Source organism: Ornithorhynchus anatinus, chromosome X2 (assembly GCF_004115215.2).
Source record: "Ornithorhynchus anatinus isolate Pmale09 chromosome X2, mOrnAna1.pri.v4, whole genome shotgun sequence".
NCBI classification, from domain to species: Eukaryota; Metazoa; Chordata; class Mammalia; order Monotremata; family Ornithorhynchidae; genus Ornithorhynchus; species Ornithorhynchus anatinus.
The window spans coordinates 7,924,798-7,937,472 of NC_041750.1; the positions used below are offsets into that span (position 1 = coordinate 7,924,798).

General features: G+C 58.8%; 1 protein-coding gene across 2 annotated transcripts; it reads right to left on the minus strand.

Moving 5' to 3' along the window:
* Positions 1-4,628: 4,628 nt before the first annotated feature.
* Positions 4,629-12,448, minus strand: S1PR2 (sphingosine-1-phosphate receptor 2). 2 transcript variants are annotated; one of them, XM_029053509.1, is made up of 2 exons: positions 12,268-12,448; positions 4,629-7,315 (listed from the first exon to the last, which is right to left on the minus strand). In XM_029053509.1, exon 2 carries the CDS (start codon positions 7,209-7,211, stop codon positions 6,174-6,176), a length of 1,038 nt encoding a protein of 345 aa, XP_028909342.1. In that variant the 5' UTR covers positions 7,212-7,315; positions 12,268-12,448; the 3' UTR covers positions 4,629-6,173. The 2 variants fall into 2 exon arrangements, with proteins under 2 accessions (XP_028909342.1, XP_028909340.1); XM_029053507.2 differs by lacking the exon at positions 12,268-12,448 and adding an exon at positions 8,630-9,091.
* Positions 12,449-12,675: the final 227 nt, after the last annotated feature.

Here is a 12,675-nt window from a genome sequence, read left to right on the forward strand (position 1 = left end):
TTCTTCTCAAAAAGAACCACTCCTTTCCAGTCTGTGGCATCGACTAAGCCCTCCTTCCCTCTTCTTCCACTCCCTGTGACTTTACTCCCTTTATTCATCTCCCCTCCCAGCCACACTGCGCTTATGTACAGATCTGTAATTTATCGGTCTCTACGAATGCCTGCCTCCCCCTCTAGACTGTAAGCTTTATGTGGGCGGGGAACGTGTCTGTCTATTGTTACGCTGTACTCTCCCGAGTGCTCAGTACAGTGTTCTGCACACAGTAAGCACTCAATAAATACGACCCACTGACCGACAGGCTGATTTGCCCTTTGCCATTTTCCCCCCGAGGTGCCACGTCGTTTGCGACTGTGCTTGAAAATGTTCCCTTACCTTTAGTAGCCCCTGCCTAGACCGCTGTCCAACAGGTGTCTGAGTAGCCAAGCGTTGTCCACCTTTCTCTCATGCCGCCCCCCCCCACGAGGCCGGGTTCAGGGAAACAGTTTCAGTGCCAGGAGACTGACTTCGCGGTGGAACCCTGTCACATGACATTCTGTCTTGCCACCTGAAAATAAATTTGGTAGGATGTGGTGTCTGTGGCAGGTCCTGGTCTAACAGAGTAGTGTTCTGCCGCCTTTCCATTTGTTCTGGTGTATTCTTCAACTTTGTGGTCCAGGAAACTGACTCATCACCAAACATCATCATCATCAGTATCTAGCATATCTTTTGGGTGCAGTGGGTGCTTGGGACCATAGAATGAAAATCTTTATTGATGTCCTAGTTAATTAAGCCCAGTCCTGAGCCCTGAACTTCAAATAGGAAGCAGAATCATGGGAGGTGGTCCAGAGCAGAGTGTGGCAGAATTGAAGGCTCCACGAGGAAAAGGTAAAGGATTGGAGGGGGGGTGGAAAGGGGGCTCCAGCCTGGAGAAGAGAAGGCTGAGGGGGAGAGTCAATCTTTGTCTCCTGGTCTCTGGAGTGTTCGCTGGGTCCACTAGGCTTTGTCTCATGGTCTCTGGAGGTCTCTTATGGTCTCTGGGTCCTCTAGGAACAGCAGCTATCCCAGGAGGAAGGAGTAACAAGGAGGGGGTCTCTGGAATGAGGAGATGTAGCACGACCTAGCAGAAAGAGCCCAGGCCTGGGAGTTAGGGGACCTGCGTTCTAATCCCGACTCTGCCGCTTGACTTCTGTGTGACCTTGAGCAAGTCACTTCTCTTCTTTGGGCCTCAGTTTCCTCATCTATAAAATGGGGTTTCAATACCCGTTCTCTCCACCCTCTGAGCCCCATGTGGGACAGGGACTGTGTCCAGTTTGATAATCTTGTATCTATCCCTGCCCTTAGTAGAGAAGCGGCGTGGCTCAATGGAAAGAGCATGGGCTTGGGAGTCAGAGGTCATGAGTTCGAATCCCAGCTCTGCCACTTGTCAGCTGTGTGACTGTGGGCAAGTCACTTCACTTCTCTGGGCCTCAGTTACCTCATCTGTAAAATGGAGATTAACTGTGAGCCTCACGTGGGACAACCTGATTACCCTGTATCTACCCCAGTGCTTAGAACAGTGCTTGGCACATAGTAAGCGCTTAACAAATACCAACATTATTATTATTATTATTATTATTATTACAGCACATAGCTTCTGGAGCGTGGCATAGTGGCTAGAGCACGGGCCTGGGAGTCAGAAAGTCATGAGTTCTAATCCTGGCTCTGCCACTTGTCTGCTGTGTCCTGGGGCAAGTCACTTCACTTCTTGGGCCTCAGTTACCTCATCTGTAAAATGGGGATCGAAGCTGGGAGCCCCACGTGGGACAGGACTGTGTCCAGCCCAGTTTGCCTGAATCCACCCCAGTGCTCAGTACAGTGACTGGTACTTAGTAAGCACTTAACAAATACCATAATTATTATTATATAGTGAGTACTTAACAAATAACCACAATTATTATTAATGGGTTGGAGGCATGAGGCTTTTCCATCCTGTCCAAATTCTACCCATCAGTCATCAATCCCCAATTTCCCTCTCCTCCTTCCAAGACCACCACCTCCAGGCCTTTCCCTGATCAATCCCCCCCCAGCCATAATAATAATAATGATGATGGTATTTGTAAGGTGCTTACTGTGTGCCAAGCACTGTTCTAAGGGTTAGATTGATCTGCTATTGATTTGCTGTTGATTTTATTCATCCCCATGAGTCTGTTGTTTATCCAGTCTCTCACTCTTAACTATGGAATATTCATCCATAAATGCCTCCTGTCTCCATTGGGCCGTGAGTTCCTCGAGGACAGGGATCGCATCTTTTACTCGTATGTTTCCCAAGTACCCAGTACGGTGCCCCTGCCCACTCTGAACAGGGTCAGACACCCCAACCTGTTCATCAGGTCCCAGACAGCCCCCGGCCCCCTCCCCGCCCCGACTGTGAGGGATGGGTCATCCGATAGTTTTAACTTTCCCCGATAATAATAATGTTGATATTTGTTAAACACTATGTGCAGAGCACTGTTCTAAGCGCTGGGGTAGATACAGGGGAATCAGGTTGTCCCACGTGAGGCTCACAGGTTAATCCCCATTTTACAGATGAGGTAACTGAGGCACAGAGAAGTTAAGTGACGAAGATGAACCACCTCTACTCAGTGGTGCTGAGGGAATGTGTGGGAGTCCTTGTACCAATTTTGGGGGTTTGCTTTGGGTTTCCATTTGGGTGACCTGGGATCTCTTCTGGCTTGCCATCCCACCATTTGTCACACAATCCGTGTACTTTTTCCCAGGGCTTAGTACAGTGCATTGCACATAGTAAACCCTTAATGAATACTACTATTACTCCACTAATCCACTATGGACCACTTGTCCTTGGATCTATCCAACCCCTTCTTATACTTGCTGGTATTTCCCACTCCACAGTTTTCTGGCGAAATGAATTCCATGTGCTTTTCACCCAGTGAACAAAGAAGTGTTTCCTTTTGTTTGCTTTGAACCTGCCCGCCCCACCCCCCCTCAGTTACATAGTTTTGTGAACTATGACCCTGACCCTTCTAAGGCTGTGTCTGTTCAGACTGCAGGGTCTTAACTCAGTCCATTTCTCCATCCTCCTGATCACGCAGGTTGCCCTTCTCTGTCCCTACTCCATTCTGTTCCGCCCGGACCAGAGCTACAAATGGGATTCCCCGTGGAGACAACGGGAGCCCCTTTATCTGCCTTCCCTCCCCGAATTCCCCCGTCACCAAGGGGCACCCACGGCTCCAGTTTCCAAGTCTCCACTGGGTAGGAGTCAGTCAGGGACAGGAAGGAGAGCAATGAGACATAGGGAGCCAAGAGAGGAGATCCGTCCCTCTCTGTGTGTGGTCTGTGTGTGTGTGTGCGTTAACGTGCCTGTGTGTGGTTCTTGTGGGTGAGGGTGTGTGTGTCCGTCTCTGTGTGTTTATGTCAGTGTGTAAATGTCAATATGTGTATCTCATACCCATATACTAGATGGAGAGGTGGCGTGGCCTGGGGGGAAAAGCACTGGCCTGGAAGCCAGGAGACCAGGGCCTGCTGTGTGACCTTGGGCCAGTCAGTTCTCTTCTCTGGGCCTCAGTTTCCTCATCTGTAAAATGGGGATAAAATAGGTTGGGAGCCCTCCATGGAACAGGGACTGTGTCTGATATGACAATCTTGTATCTATCTCTGTGCTCGGCACATATTAAGTGCTTAATAAATGCCACGGTTATTGTGAAATCATCATCAGGGTGGGCAACAGTCGGCTACCCGAACCATTGCTGTATAGGGGCTGGGAGGTGTCAGGTCGTGGGTTTGAACGAGAGAATATATGTCAGGGAAGAGAGGAGTTAGTTGGGAAAGGCAGATCAGAAGTGTTGTGAGGAGGTGGAGTCTGGGGGGTCCAGAAAGGGGGGAAGGGTTAGTTTTTCAGAGTTGGGGGTCCTTAGGAAGGGTGTGACGGAGCGGGGGTCCTGGAATCGAGGAGGTGCCTCTCCCAGGTCAGAGGCAGAGCTGGGCCTGGATGGCTTAAATTAGGGTCAGGCCTAGGTCCCCCTCAGATGAGGAGGGGTAGTCTCCACGGACATCCCAGTTGCCCTAGAGACAAAACGTCCCTTCTCCTCCCCTCAACCATCACTCGCGGCCTGGAGTTGTCCACTGATGGGACCGTGTCCATAGCCTGCTTTCTGGGAAAACCCCAACCTCGTGACTCTCTGCCCTGAATCGTAGGGGCCAATCTTCCACTGTGAGTGAGTGAGGGGGCAAAAGGGGTACAGGCTTCAAAGAACCAACAGGCCAGAAAGCCTCCATTTGGAAACTTCTGGCCTCATAAGAGACCTGGGATGAGCAAGCCTGGGAGTCCAGCTCAAAGAGCTGGGGGCGCCACGGCCCCCATGGATTGGGCTTCTAGGGCTTGAACTAGCCTGCACCACTATGGCTAATCACCCTGGGCTGGGCTGGGGGCTGGGCTGGGACGGGAGGACTGGGTCTCCAAGGCCCCTCTCTGGAAGGCTTCCATTCCAGGCCCATTCCCCAATTCTCCAGATCCTCTTCACCCTCTCCCCAAGGAAGGACCCTAGAATCCGGTCCCCTACACCCAGTGTCATCCTGCAGCCTCAGGGATGAGTCCTCTGTCTCTCCAGCCCCCCACCCCAAATGCAGAGCAAAAGGAGCGGGAAGAGCCAGTGTTAACAACAGAAGTCAAAAACTATTTAATTCACATGGGTCTGGGCAGGGAGGAGCCAGTGGGAGGGGAGGGGCCTGGAATCTCCATCCCCCCAACACTCCCTCTCCTCTTCATTATTATTTTTGGCAAAAAGTCTTCCCCCTCCAGGACATTACCGTCCCCCTCAACTGCCCCAGCACTGGGCATTGAAGGGTGGGCAAAGTGTAGTACCAGCAGTCTGAGGTTCCTGGCCCCCACCTGGGTTTCCTAGTTGCTGAGTGGTGGGCTCGTTGAGGGGCAGGGGGGTGGGGGCAAGAAGTGCAGAAGAGAGGGACAGGTCCAGCCCCTTCTTTAAAACTTTGCCCCGGGGCGAGAGGGAACTGGATGCAGCAAGCAGCTTTGAGAGACACTGGGGAAAGCGGGAGCACTCCGCTGGATCCACCACGGTCACACCGGGCTTCCCAGACGAGCCAGGACGTGTCCACTGCTGCTGCAGCCACCGGCCACGGGGGACACCACATGGAGAGATGGACGTGCAGCCCCATGTCAGGACCCACGCAGAAGTGCTCACACACGTGGGACAAGGACCCATGGGGCACACATGCAGTCACCGATCAGGACCTGTGCCTAGGTGCACGTGGAGGCCCATATAGATCCCCAAAGAGACACGCAAACAGGCCCACAAGCCGGGACAAGCCAGTAAGGGCAGTCTGGCTTCCGGACACGCAGAGGCATCCATCCCGGAGGGACAAGCATGACTGGACCCACGTGGCCCTCCCCACCAACCTCACGGGACAGGCCCACACAAACATAAAAAGATTTCCCACTTGACTGTCCATACCATCTCACCAGCTCACGGGGTTCAGCAACAACCTCTCCCGGGTACAGGAAAGGGCTGGTGATGGGGAAACCACCTCATCCTTCAATAAAACTTGAAGGGTAATAGCTCAGTTTGGTGCGGGGAGAGGGAAGACCCAGCCCCTCCGCCCCTGCCCCCTCCAGATCCCCATGGGTGCAGCCCCAGTCCTAAGCCCATCTGTCCAGTCTGGGACGTGCCGCTGAGGGGTGGGAAGGAACTGGAGAAGCGAGGTGGGGGGGGGGGGACGACATCCTGGGCGGGGGAAGGACAAAAAGGGCAGGAGAAGCCAAGCTGGACTCCCTCCACCACTGCTCAGATTTAGGAAGTTGCGAGAATGCAAAGCCAAGACGGATGTGGCAGGAGGAGAAGCGGGAAAACGACGGGCTGGGTTGCAGGGGAGGAGAGGGGATGAAAAGTGAAGAAGGAAGCGTCCGGGTTCAGCGCCGTGCCAATCCCCGGGGGGATACTGTCTCGGCGTCTTCCGTCCCCGACCTCCCGGAGGTCTGCGACCCGGGGCCTAAGGCTCAGAGCCTGGGCGTGTCGCTTCAGCAGAATGGCGTGAAGTCGGACTGGACCCGAGGAGGAGCGTCTCTCCATACTCCAGTTCGGCCGCCACCATGCCCCCAGCTGTCAGGGGTATCCAATCCTGAAGCCCCCACCCCCCCAACCCGTGACCCGCCGACGGCGGGGGGCTCCGCGGCCCAAACATCAGACCATGGTCTGTCCCTCCAGCAAGGTGGGCGAGGTGGGACCGGAGGTACGCGGGGGTCCGAAGGTGCTCCGGCCCCCTGGCGCCCGCCCCACGGGCAGCCGCCTCCCCTGCCGGCAGCCCAGCATCCGCAGCACTTCCCCCCGCAACTCCCGGCTCCTCCACGTGTAGATGATGGGGTTGAGCAGCGAGTTCAGAGTGGCGAAGCTGAAGAAGTAGTGGGCCTGGGCCAGGATGGGGCAGGCCCGGTGGGGACAGGACGCGTCCAGGAGCAGGATGGCAAAGGTGGGCAGCCAGCAAGCCACGAAGACGCCCAGAACGATGGCCACCGTCCGGAGCAGGGCCAGGGCCCGGGGTCCGGCCAGCTCGGCGTGGCTGGCCCGGGCCACGCAGTAGATCCGGGCGTAGAGCCCCGCGATGGCCGCCAGGATGACCATGAAGGCGGAGGCCACCAGGACCACGTAGGGTTTGGCGTAGAGGGGCAGGACGGTGGAGCAGGCCTCCAGCCGCCCCAGGCAGTTCCAGCCCAGGATGGGCAGGCCGCCAATGGCCAGAGCCACTGCCCAGCACGCCCCCAGGAGCCCCAGGACTCGCCGCCCCCCACCGCCGACGGCGCCGTACACCCGCACCCGGGCCACAGCCACGTGGCGCTCCACGGCGATGGCCAACAGGCTGAAGACCGAGGCCGACAGGGCGGTGAAGGCCGACCCCTCCCGGGCCAGCCAGGCCACGGGGGTCAACTGGAACGTCCGGGGGCCCGAGAGGAGGACGTTGGCCATGAAGGTGGCCCCGGCCAGCAGGTCTGACAGGGCCAGGTTCCCCAGGAAAAGGTACATGGCTGAGTGCAACCGGCGATTCCGGGCCACGGCCCCCAGCACCAGCAGGTTCTCCAAGACGCTGGCCACGCAGATGGCCAAGATCACGGCCTGGGCCGCCTGGCGGGACGGGGTCAGCTGTGACTCGGGAATCCCCTTGGTGTAGTTGTAGTGCTCCTGCACCTTGCCGTGGCTCAGGTAGTCCTTGTAGATGCTGCTCATCGCTGCGGCTCACGGAGTGGAGGGCGGAAGGAGGTCGGGCTCCGGGACTCCCCCGCCCCGGGAAGGAGCTCAGTCATGGGGTGGATCCATCCCGGGGGTCACAGCTGGGAAGGGCAGAGAGATGGAGAGGCCGGTGAGGCGAGGGCGGGAGGAGGCGAATACAGGAGGCGGGGAAGGAAGCGACGGTTAGGGTTTGGCTGGTGAGGGAACTTGGGGGCGGGGGGAAATGAGCCTGGGGTTGGGGACCAGGGTGGAGCCCAGAGCCAGCCGGGCCAAGTGTAGCACAAAACAGGGTCCTGGACTCTCTCCCGGATTCTAGCTATCCTGGAGACACACAGCCAGGAAGAAAGAGAAATAGAGAGGGTCAGAGACTTTAAAAGAGAGAGAGACCCCAAAACAGGCAGACAGACACACACACACACACACACACACACACACACACACGGCAGAGATAGGCCCAGAGATAGTGCTGACAGACAAAACCCCAAAGACACCCTCAGAGGCAGGCAAGACTAAAACACAGAAATAAACAAACAGAGCTGAAGCAGAAATAGAGAGACACTGAGTCAGAGAGACATCAGGAGATGCAGTGAGGCCCACAGAGCTGGAGCAGAAATAGGCGGAGAGACAGGCAGAGACAGAGAGACACACAGAGCCAGGGCAGAGATCCAGAGCCAAGGAGTGGGTCAGACGCCGCCCTTTCCCAGCAGCCACCGGGTGAGTTCAGACGGGGTCTCTAGGCAGGAGGAGCAAACTGGGCCTCTCGCCTCCGTGGCTGAGATTTATTCCAGATATGCACAGCCCTGGGATCTGGGCTCCAGTTATAGCCAAGGGGCCCAGGGAACCCGGGCCAGGGGAAGGCAGCCCGGGGGGCGGCCAGGGTGGAGTGTGGAAAAGGCCATGGGCCCCTGGGCCCCTCGTGCCGAGCCTCTCTCGGCCTCAGGTGTCGAGGAGCCAGGAATTCAGGGGCCGTGGGGAAAAGGGGGGTTGGGGCAGAGAGTGCAGGGATCAGCCTTAACTAGCGATAACCCCACCCCCATCGCCACTCAGACTAACAGAGCCATCCCCTCACCCCCTACCCCAGCCCTGCAGGGATTCCCCAACCCCCACTTCAGGATCTTTATGTGACAAGCCTGCAGGCACTCTCATCAGCTCCCCTCTTGGCTAGAGGCCAGGGGAAGCCCCAGCATTTCTCTCCCAATCCCAAAGAAAGGAAGGGGGGGAGGGGGGACGGATGGAGACCCAGCCCCAGCAGCTCAGGCTGGTTCAGCCGGTCCCAGCTCCTGCACGTGGGCCGGTTGGAGGAAGGAGGGGGGCAATGGGGAGGTGGTGGACCCTGTTCCCGGCCTGCCTGGGCCCACGGAGACAAGATCCCTTTCCAGGGTCCCCCCGGCGCTCCCCCCGCACTCCCTCCCTACCTGTCGGTGGCTCCTACTGACGAGCGCAGCCGGTCCGCGTGACTCCTCTGCCGGCGGGAACAGCTGCACGACGCGGGGGCTGGGGGCCAGGGGTGGGGGCACATCCGCTCCAGACCGAGAACAGAGGAGGGTTTGTGCTGCTCCCCGGCCCCCAGCTCCCCGGGGACCGTCGCCTTGCCCAGCTCTGGCCACAGAGGCCTCTTGTTCCCCCCAATTCCACGATCCACGGACTCCGCTCCCAAGAGAGTTGGGGGGGAGGGCGGATCGGGACCCGGGGGTGGGTGGGGAGGGGGGTGAGAAACAAAGATGGACAGGCCTGTGATTGGCCCAATGGCAATCTGGACCAACCGACGCCTTTCCTCTCCCGCTCCTACCTAACCTGGCTCCTCTCCCGCTACAACCCGGCCCGCACACTTTGGTCTTCTAACACCAACCTGCTCACTGTGTCTCGTTCTCCTCTCTCTCACCATCGACCCCATGCTCTCGTTTTCCCTCTGGCCCGGAACTCCTTCCCCCTTCCTATCTGATAGCCCACCACTCTCCCCATCTTCAAAGCCCTAGTAAAATCCTAAAATCGTAGCTCCTCTGGGAAGCCTTCCCTGACTAACCGCTCATTTCCCCACCCTTTTCTCCCTCCCTGCTGTGTTGCGCTGTACCCTTTAAGCACCTTGATACTCACCCCACCCCCAGACCTGAAGCACTTATGTCCATATCCTTACACTCTGCCATTTCCCCTCTCTGTAATTTCTTTTAATGCCTGCCTCCCCCTCTGGGCTGTGAGCTCCTGGAGGGGAGGGTTGCGTCTACCCACTCGATTGTATTTTACTCTCCCCAAGTGCTTCGTACAGTGCTCTGCACCCAATAAGCGCTCAATAAATACCTTTGATTGATTGATTCCCAGTAACTCCTTCTGCCTCCCCCAGTTGGTCTGTTTGCTGCACCCCAATTTTCCACAAGGCTGGCGGAAGTTGCCCACTTCGCTCGAGGTTCGGGTGGAAGCCACGTGGGGGGGTGCGGAGGGAGTGGCAGCAACAGGGCCAAGGCAGGAGGGGTTTCAGGAGATGGCCCAGGTGCGACTCGGAGTGGCCTGATGGAAAGAGCACAGGGATGGGAGTCAGGAGACCCAGGTTCTAATCCCAGCTCTGTCACTTGCCCGCTGTGTGACCGTGGGCAAGTCACGTAACTTCTCTCTGCTTCGGTTTCCTCACCGGTTAAAGGGATTCGATACCTGTTCTCCCTCCTCCGTAATGACAGCCCCCACCCCACCCCCGGTACGGGGACTGTGTCCGATCTGATTATCTCGTATCTACCCCAGTGTTTAGCACAGTGCTTGGCACCTAGTAAGTGCTTAATAAATACCATTATTACTGTTTGGCTGGGACCTGGTCCTCGGAGGGGGACACCCTATCCCACCCCGTCCGACCACCGTGGCACCGAGCAGAGCTCACAGCCTGACCGATCGTTCTGCCTCGCTCAGCTCCCATCCCCAATTTGATGATCGTTTTTCTATACCCCCGCACCGGTCCTCCCTTTGCAAGCTTGGGATGGGGGGGGGGGTGTGGGGGGTGTGGGGGTGTGTGTCTGGGGTCGAGGGTCAGGCAGGGCCCAGAGGCCTGAGTTGACTGGGGACTGGGCCCCGGAGATCAGGCGCCTGAAGGGACTGACCGGTGGGGCCCAAGGGTCGGGGGAGGAAGGGTGAACTAGGGGCGGGCGGCTAAAGGGATTTACTGCTGCCAGGGAAGCCAAGGCTAGGACTGAGGGGAGGTGGGAGGGTGAAGTCGCCCGGGGGTTTCCAAGCAGCCCGGGGCCGTGGGGGGAGGCAGACAGACAGGCGCGAAGATACCCAAGACACGCTGTGTCCTAGGCGGTGCCTCGCTGCCCACCTCTGGGCACAGATGAGGAGACCGAAGGCCGAGCGGGGCGGGGGAGCCCCGTGTTGTCTCTCGGGGCGGCTCCCCTCCCCTCTCCCCTCATCCCCACACACCCCTTGGGTCCCGACCGGAGTCGAGTGTCGGACTCGGGAACGTTTCCATGGAAATAGTGTCCCCCCCGCCCCTTTCCCTGGGAGCCTTATCAGAACATTGGAATGTATGGTATCCGCACAACCTGGTCCCACTTATCTTGTGTGCCCACGCCACCTCCAGGACGGGGGCAGCTGTCGGTCCTGGGTTGCTAAGGGGACACGGGGGGGGGGGGGGGGCAGGAGCAGCTGGTGCGGGCCCGTCCTTGTCCTCCCGAAACCCCTCCCGCAGGAGGTGGGGGCGAGGCTTGAAAAGGAGGGTTGTCACTCGGCCGGAAAGAGGGCACGATACCGCATCTACTCTGTCACACGGCGGCAGGCACAAATACCGAGACACGGCTACACACAGATATACGCTCGGCCACCGACACACATAGCTACCGACACACACGGGTGCACGGCATACGCCAGCACTCACATACACTCGGACACATACAATTGATCAAGAGTATTTATTGAGCACCTGTGTCCAGAGCCACTGAACTACGCACTTGGGAGAGTACAACTGGGGAAGAGATGGGGTCCCCGTCCTCCAGGAGCTTACAATCTTAATTTGGGGGGGGGGGTACGCAAGTACCGAGGCACCCTCGCCCGCTGACATGCGGGTATACGGCGACGGCGACATCAGCGCGGCTACCCACGGACTCGCCCACGCAAATGCAAACACTCGGAGGGAGACACACGAGTACCGAGACGAAGAGAAAAACCTGATAGACGGATACACCGATCCTCTCGCAAGCCGCTGACGCACACCGGCACAGATGCTGACACTAGCACCCCGGTACACACACATACGCTGCTTCCCGGGGGAGGGGGGGGGGCACCCAGATACTTTCTGACACACACACAGACACACATCCCGACACGCCGCAGCTGACCTCAATACCGAAATCCACAGATTCTGACACACAAACACAATGACCGAGTTGCAGAACACCCACGTACACACCCGGGACCAACACGGGCACCCGCGCCGATGTGAGAGTCTCACCTAAAGACGTATACACCCTGATTTATAACCACATTGAAAGCCCCCCCCCCCCCCCGCACGCACACAGAGCTCGGGCGGGATGAGCGGGGACTCGGAGCGCAGGAGGACGGAGGCTGGCGCCCCGCGGCTTCCCCGTCCCGTCCCCGCCCCTTCCCCCGCGGATCTCCAAGCGCCTTGCCGCCGCCCCTCCTCCTCCTCCTCCTCCTCCCGGCCCCTCCGCCTCCGCAGCCGTTTAGGTCCCACGGGATCCGCATGGCCCTGGCCCGGCCCTCCGCTGAAGCCGCGCCGAAACTTCCTGCGAGCCGGCAGAGGAGGTGGGGGGTGGGGGCGGGTGGGTTCCTGCGCCCGGGCCCGAGTGGGGGGCCGTGGAAGGGGACGCGTTAACCCCTTCGGTCCCGGCAAAGTGCGGGGCGGAGGGGGAGGGGTGCACGCCTCTGCCTTCGTGTCTGTGTGTGTGGCGGGGCTCCGCGAGGGAGGGAGTCTCCGAGGGCGATGCGGGACAGAGGTGGGGGGCAGGAGGGGGAGTTTGTTTGCCGGGTTCTAGACCCCCCCCCCCCCCCACACACTCTCTGTCCCTTTCGCAACTCCCCCGCACACTCACCGGCGCCTCCTCCTTTCCCCGCTTACCGGTCCCGACCCCCAAAGCTCCGCCGGGCCGGGTCGGATGGGGGAGAGGGGCCGCTGCTACCGCTCGTCCTGCTCCTCCTCCTCCTGCTGCTGCTGCAACTTCTGCTGCAACTTCTGCTGCTGCGCTCCCTCCCCGCCTGTTGCCTCCTCCTGCAGCTCGGACTGGGGTTGGGGCCGCTTTGGAGCCCGAAGCCCGAAGCGGGAGGGGGGGGGGGCGGGGAGAAGCCGCCCCCGCCCGCCCCGCCCCTTTCCCCTTTCCGGGCTTTGCAATTCCAGATGTGCTCAAGTCTGGAGACGAGTCTCAGACAAGTCCAGGGCCTGTTAACCCTTTCCGCTCTACTCTCCGGGGGACCCCCCCCCCCGTCCTCCACCACCACCAAGGACCCCGGCTGGGGTGGGGGGGAAGGG

Coding starts and splice junctions, on each gene's coding strand:
- S1PR2 (XM_029053509.1), bottom strand. CDS start 7,211: ATGAGCAGCATCTACAAGGACTACCTGAGCCACGGCAAGGTGCAGGAG.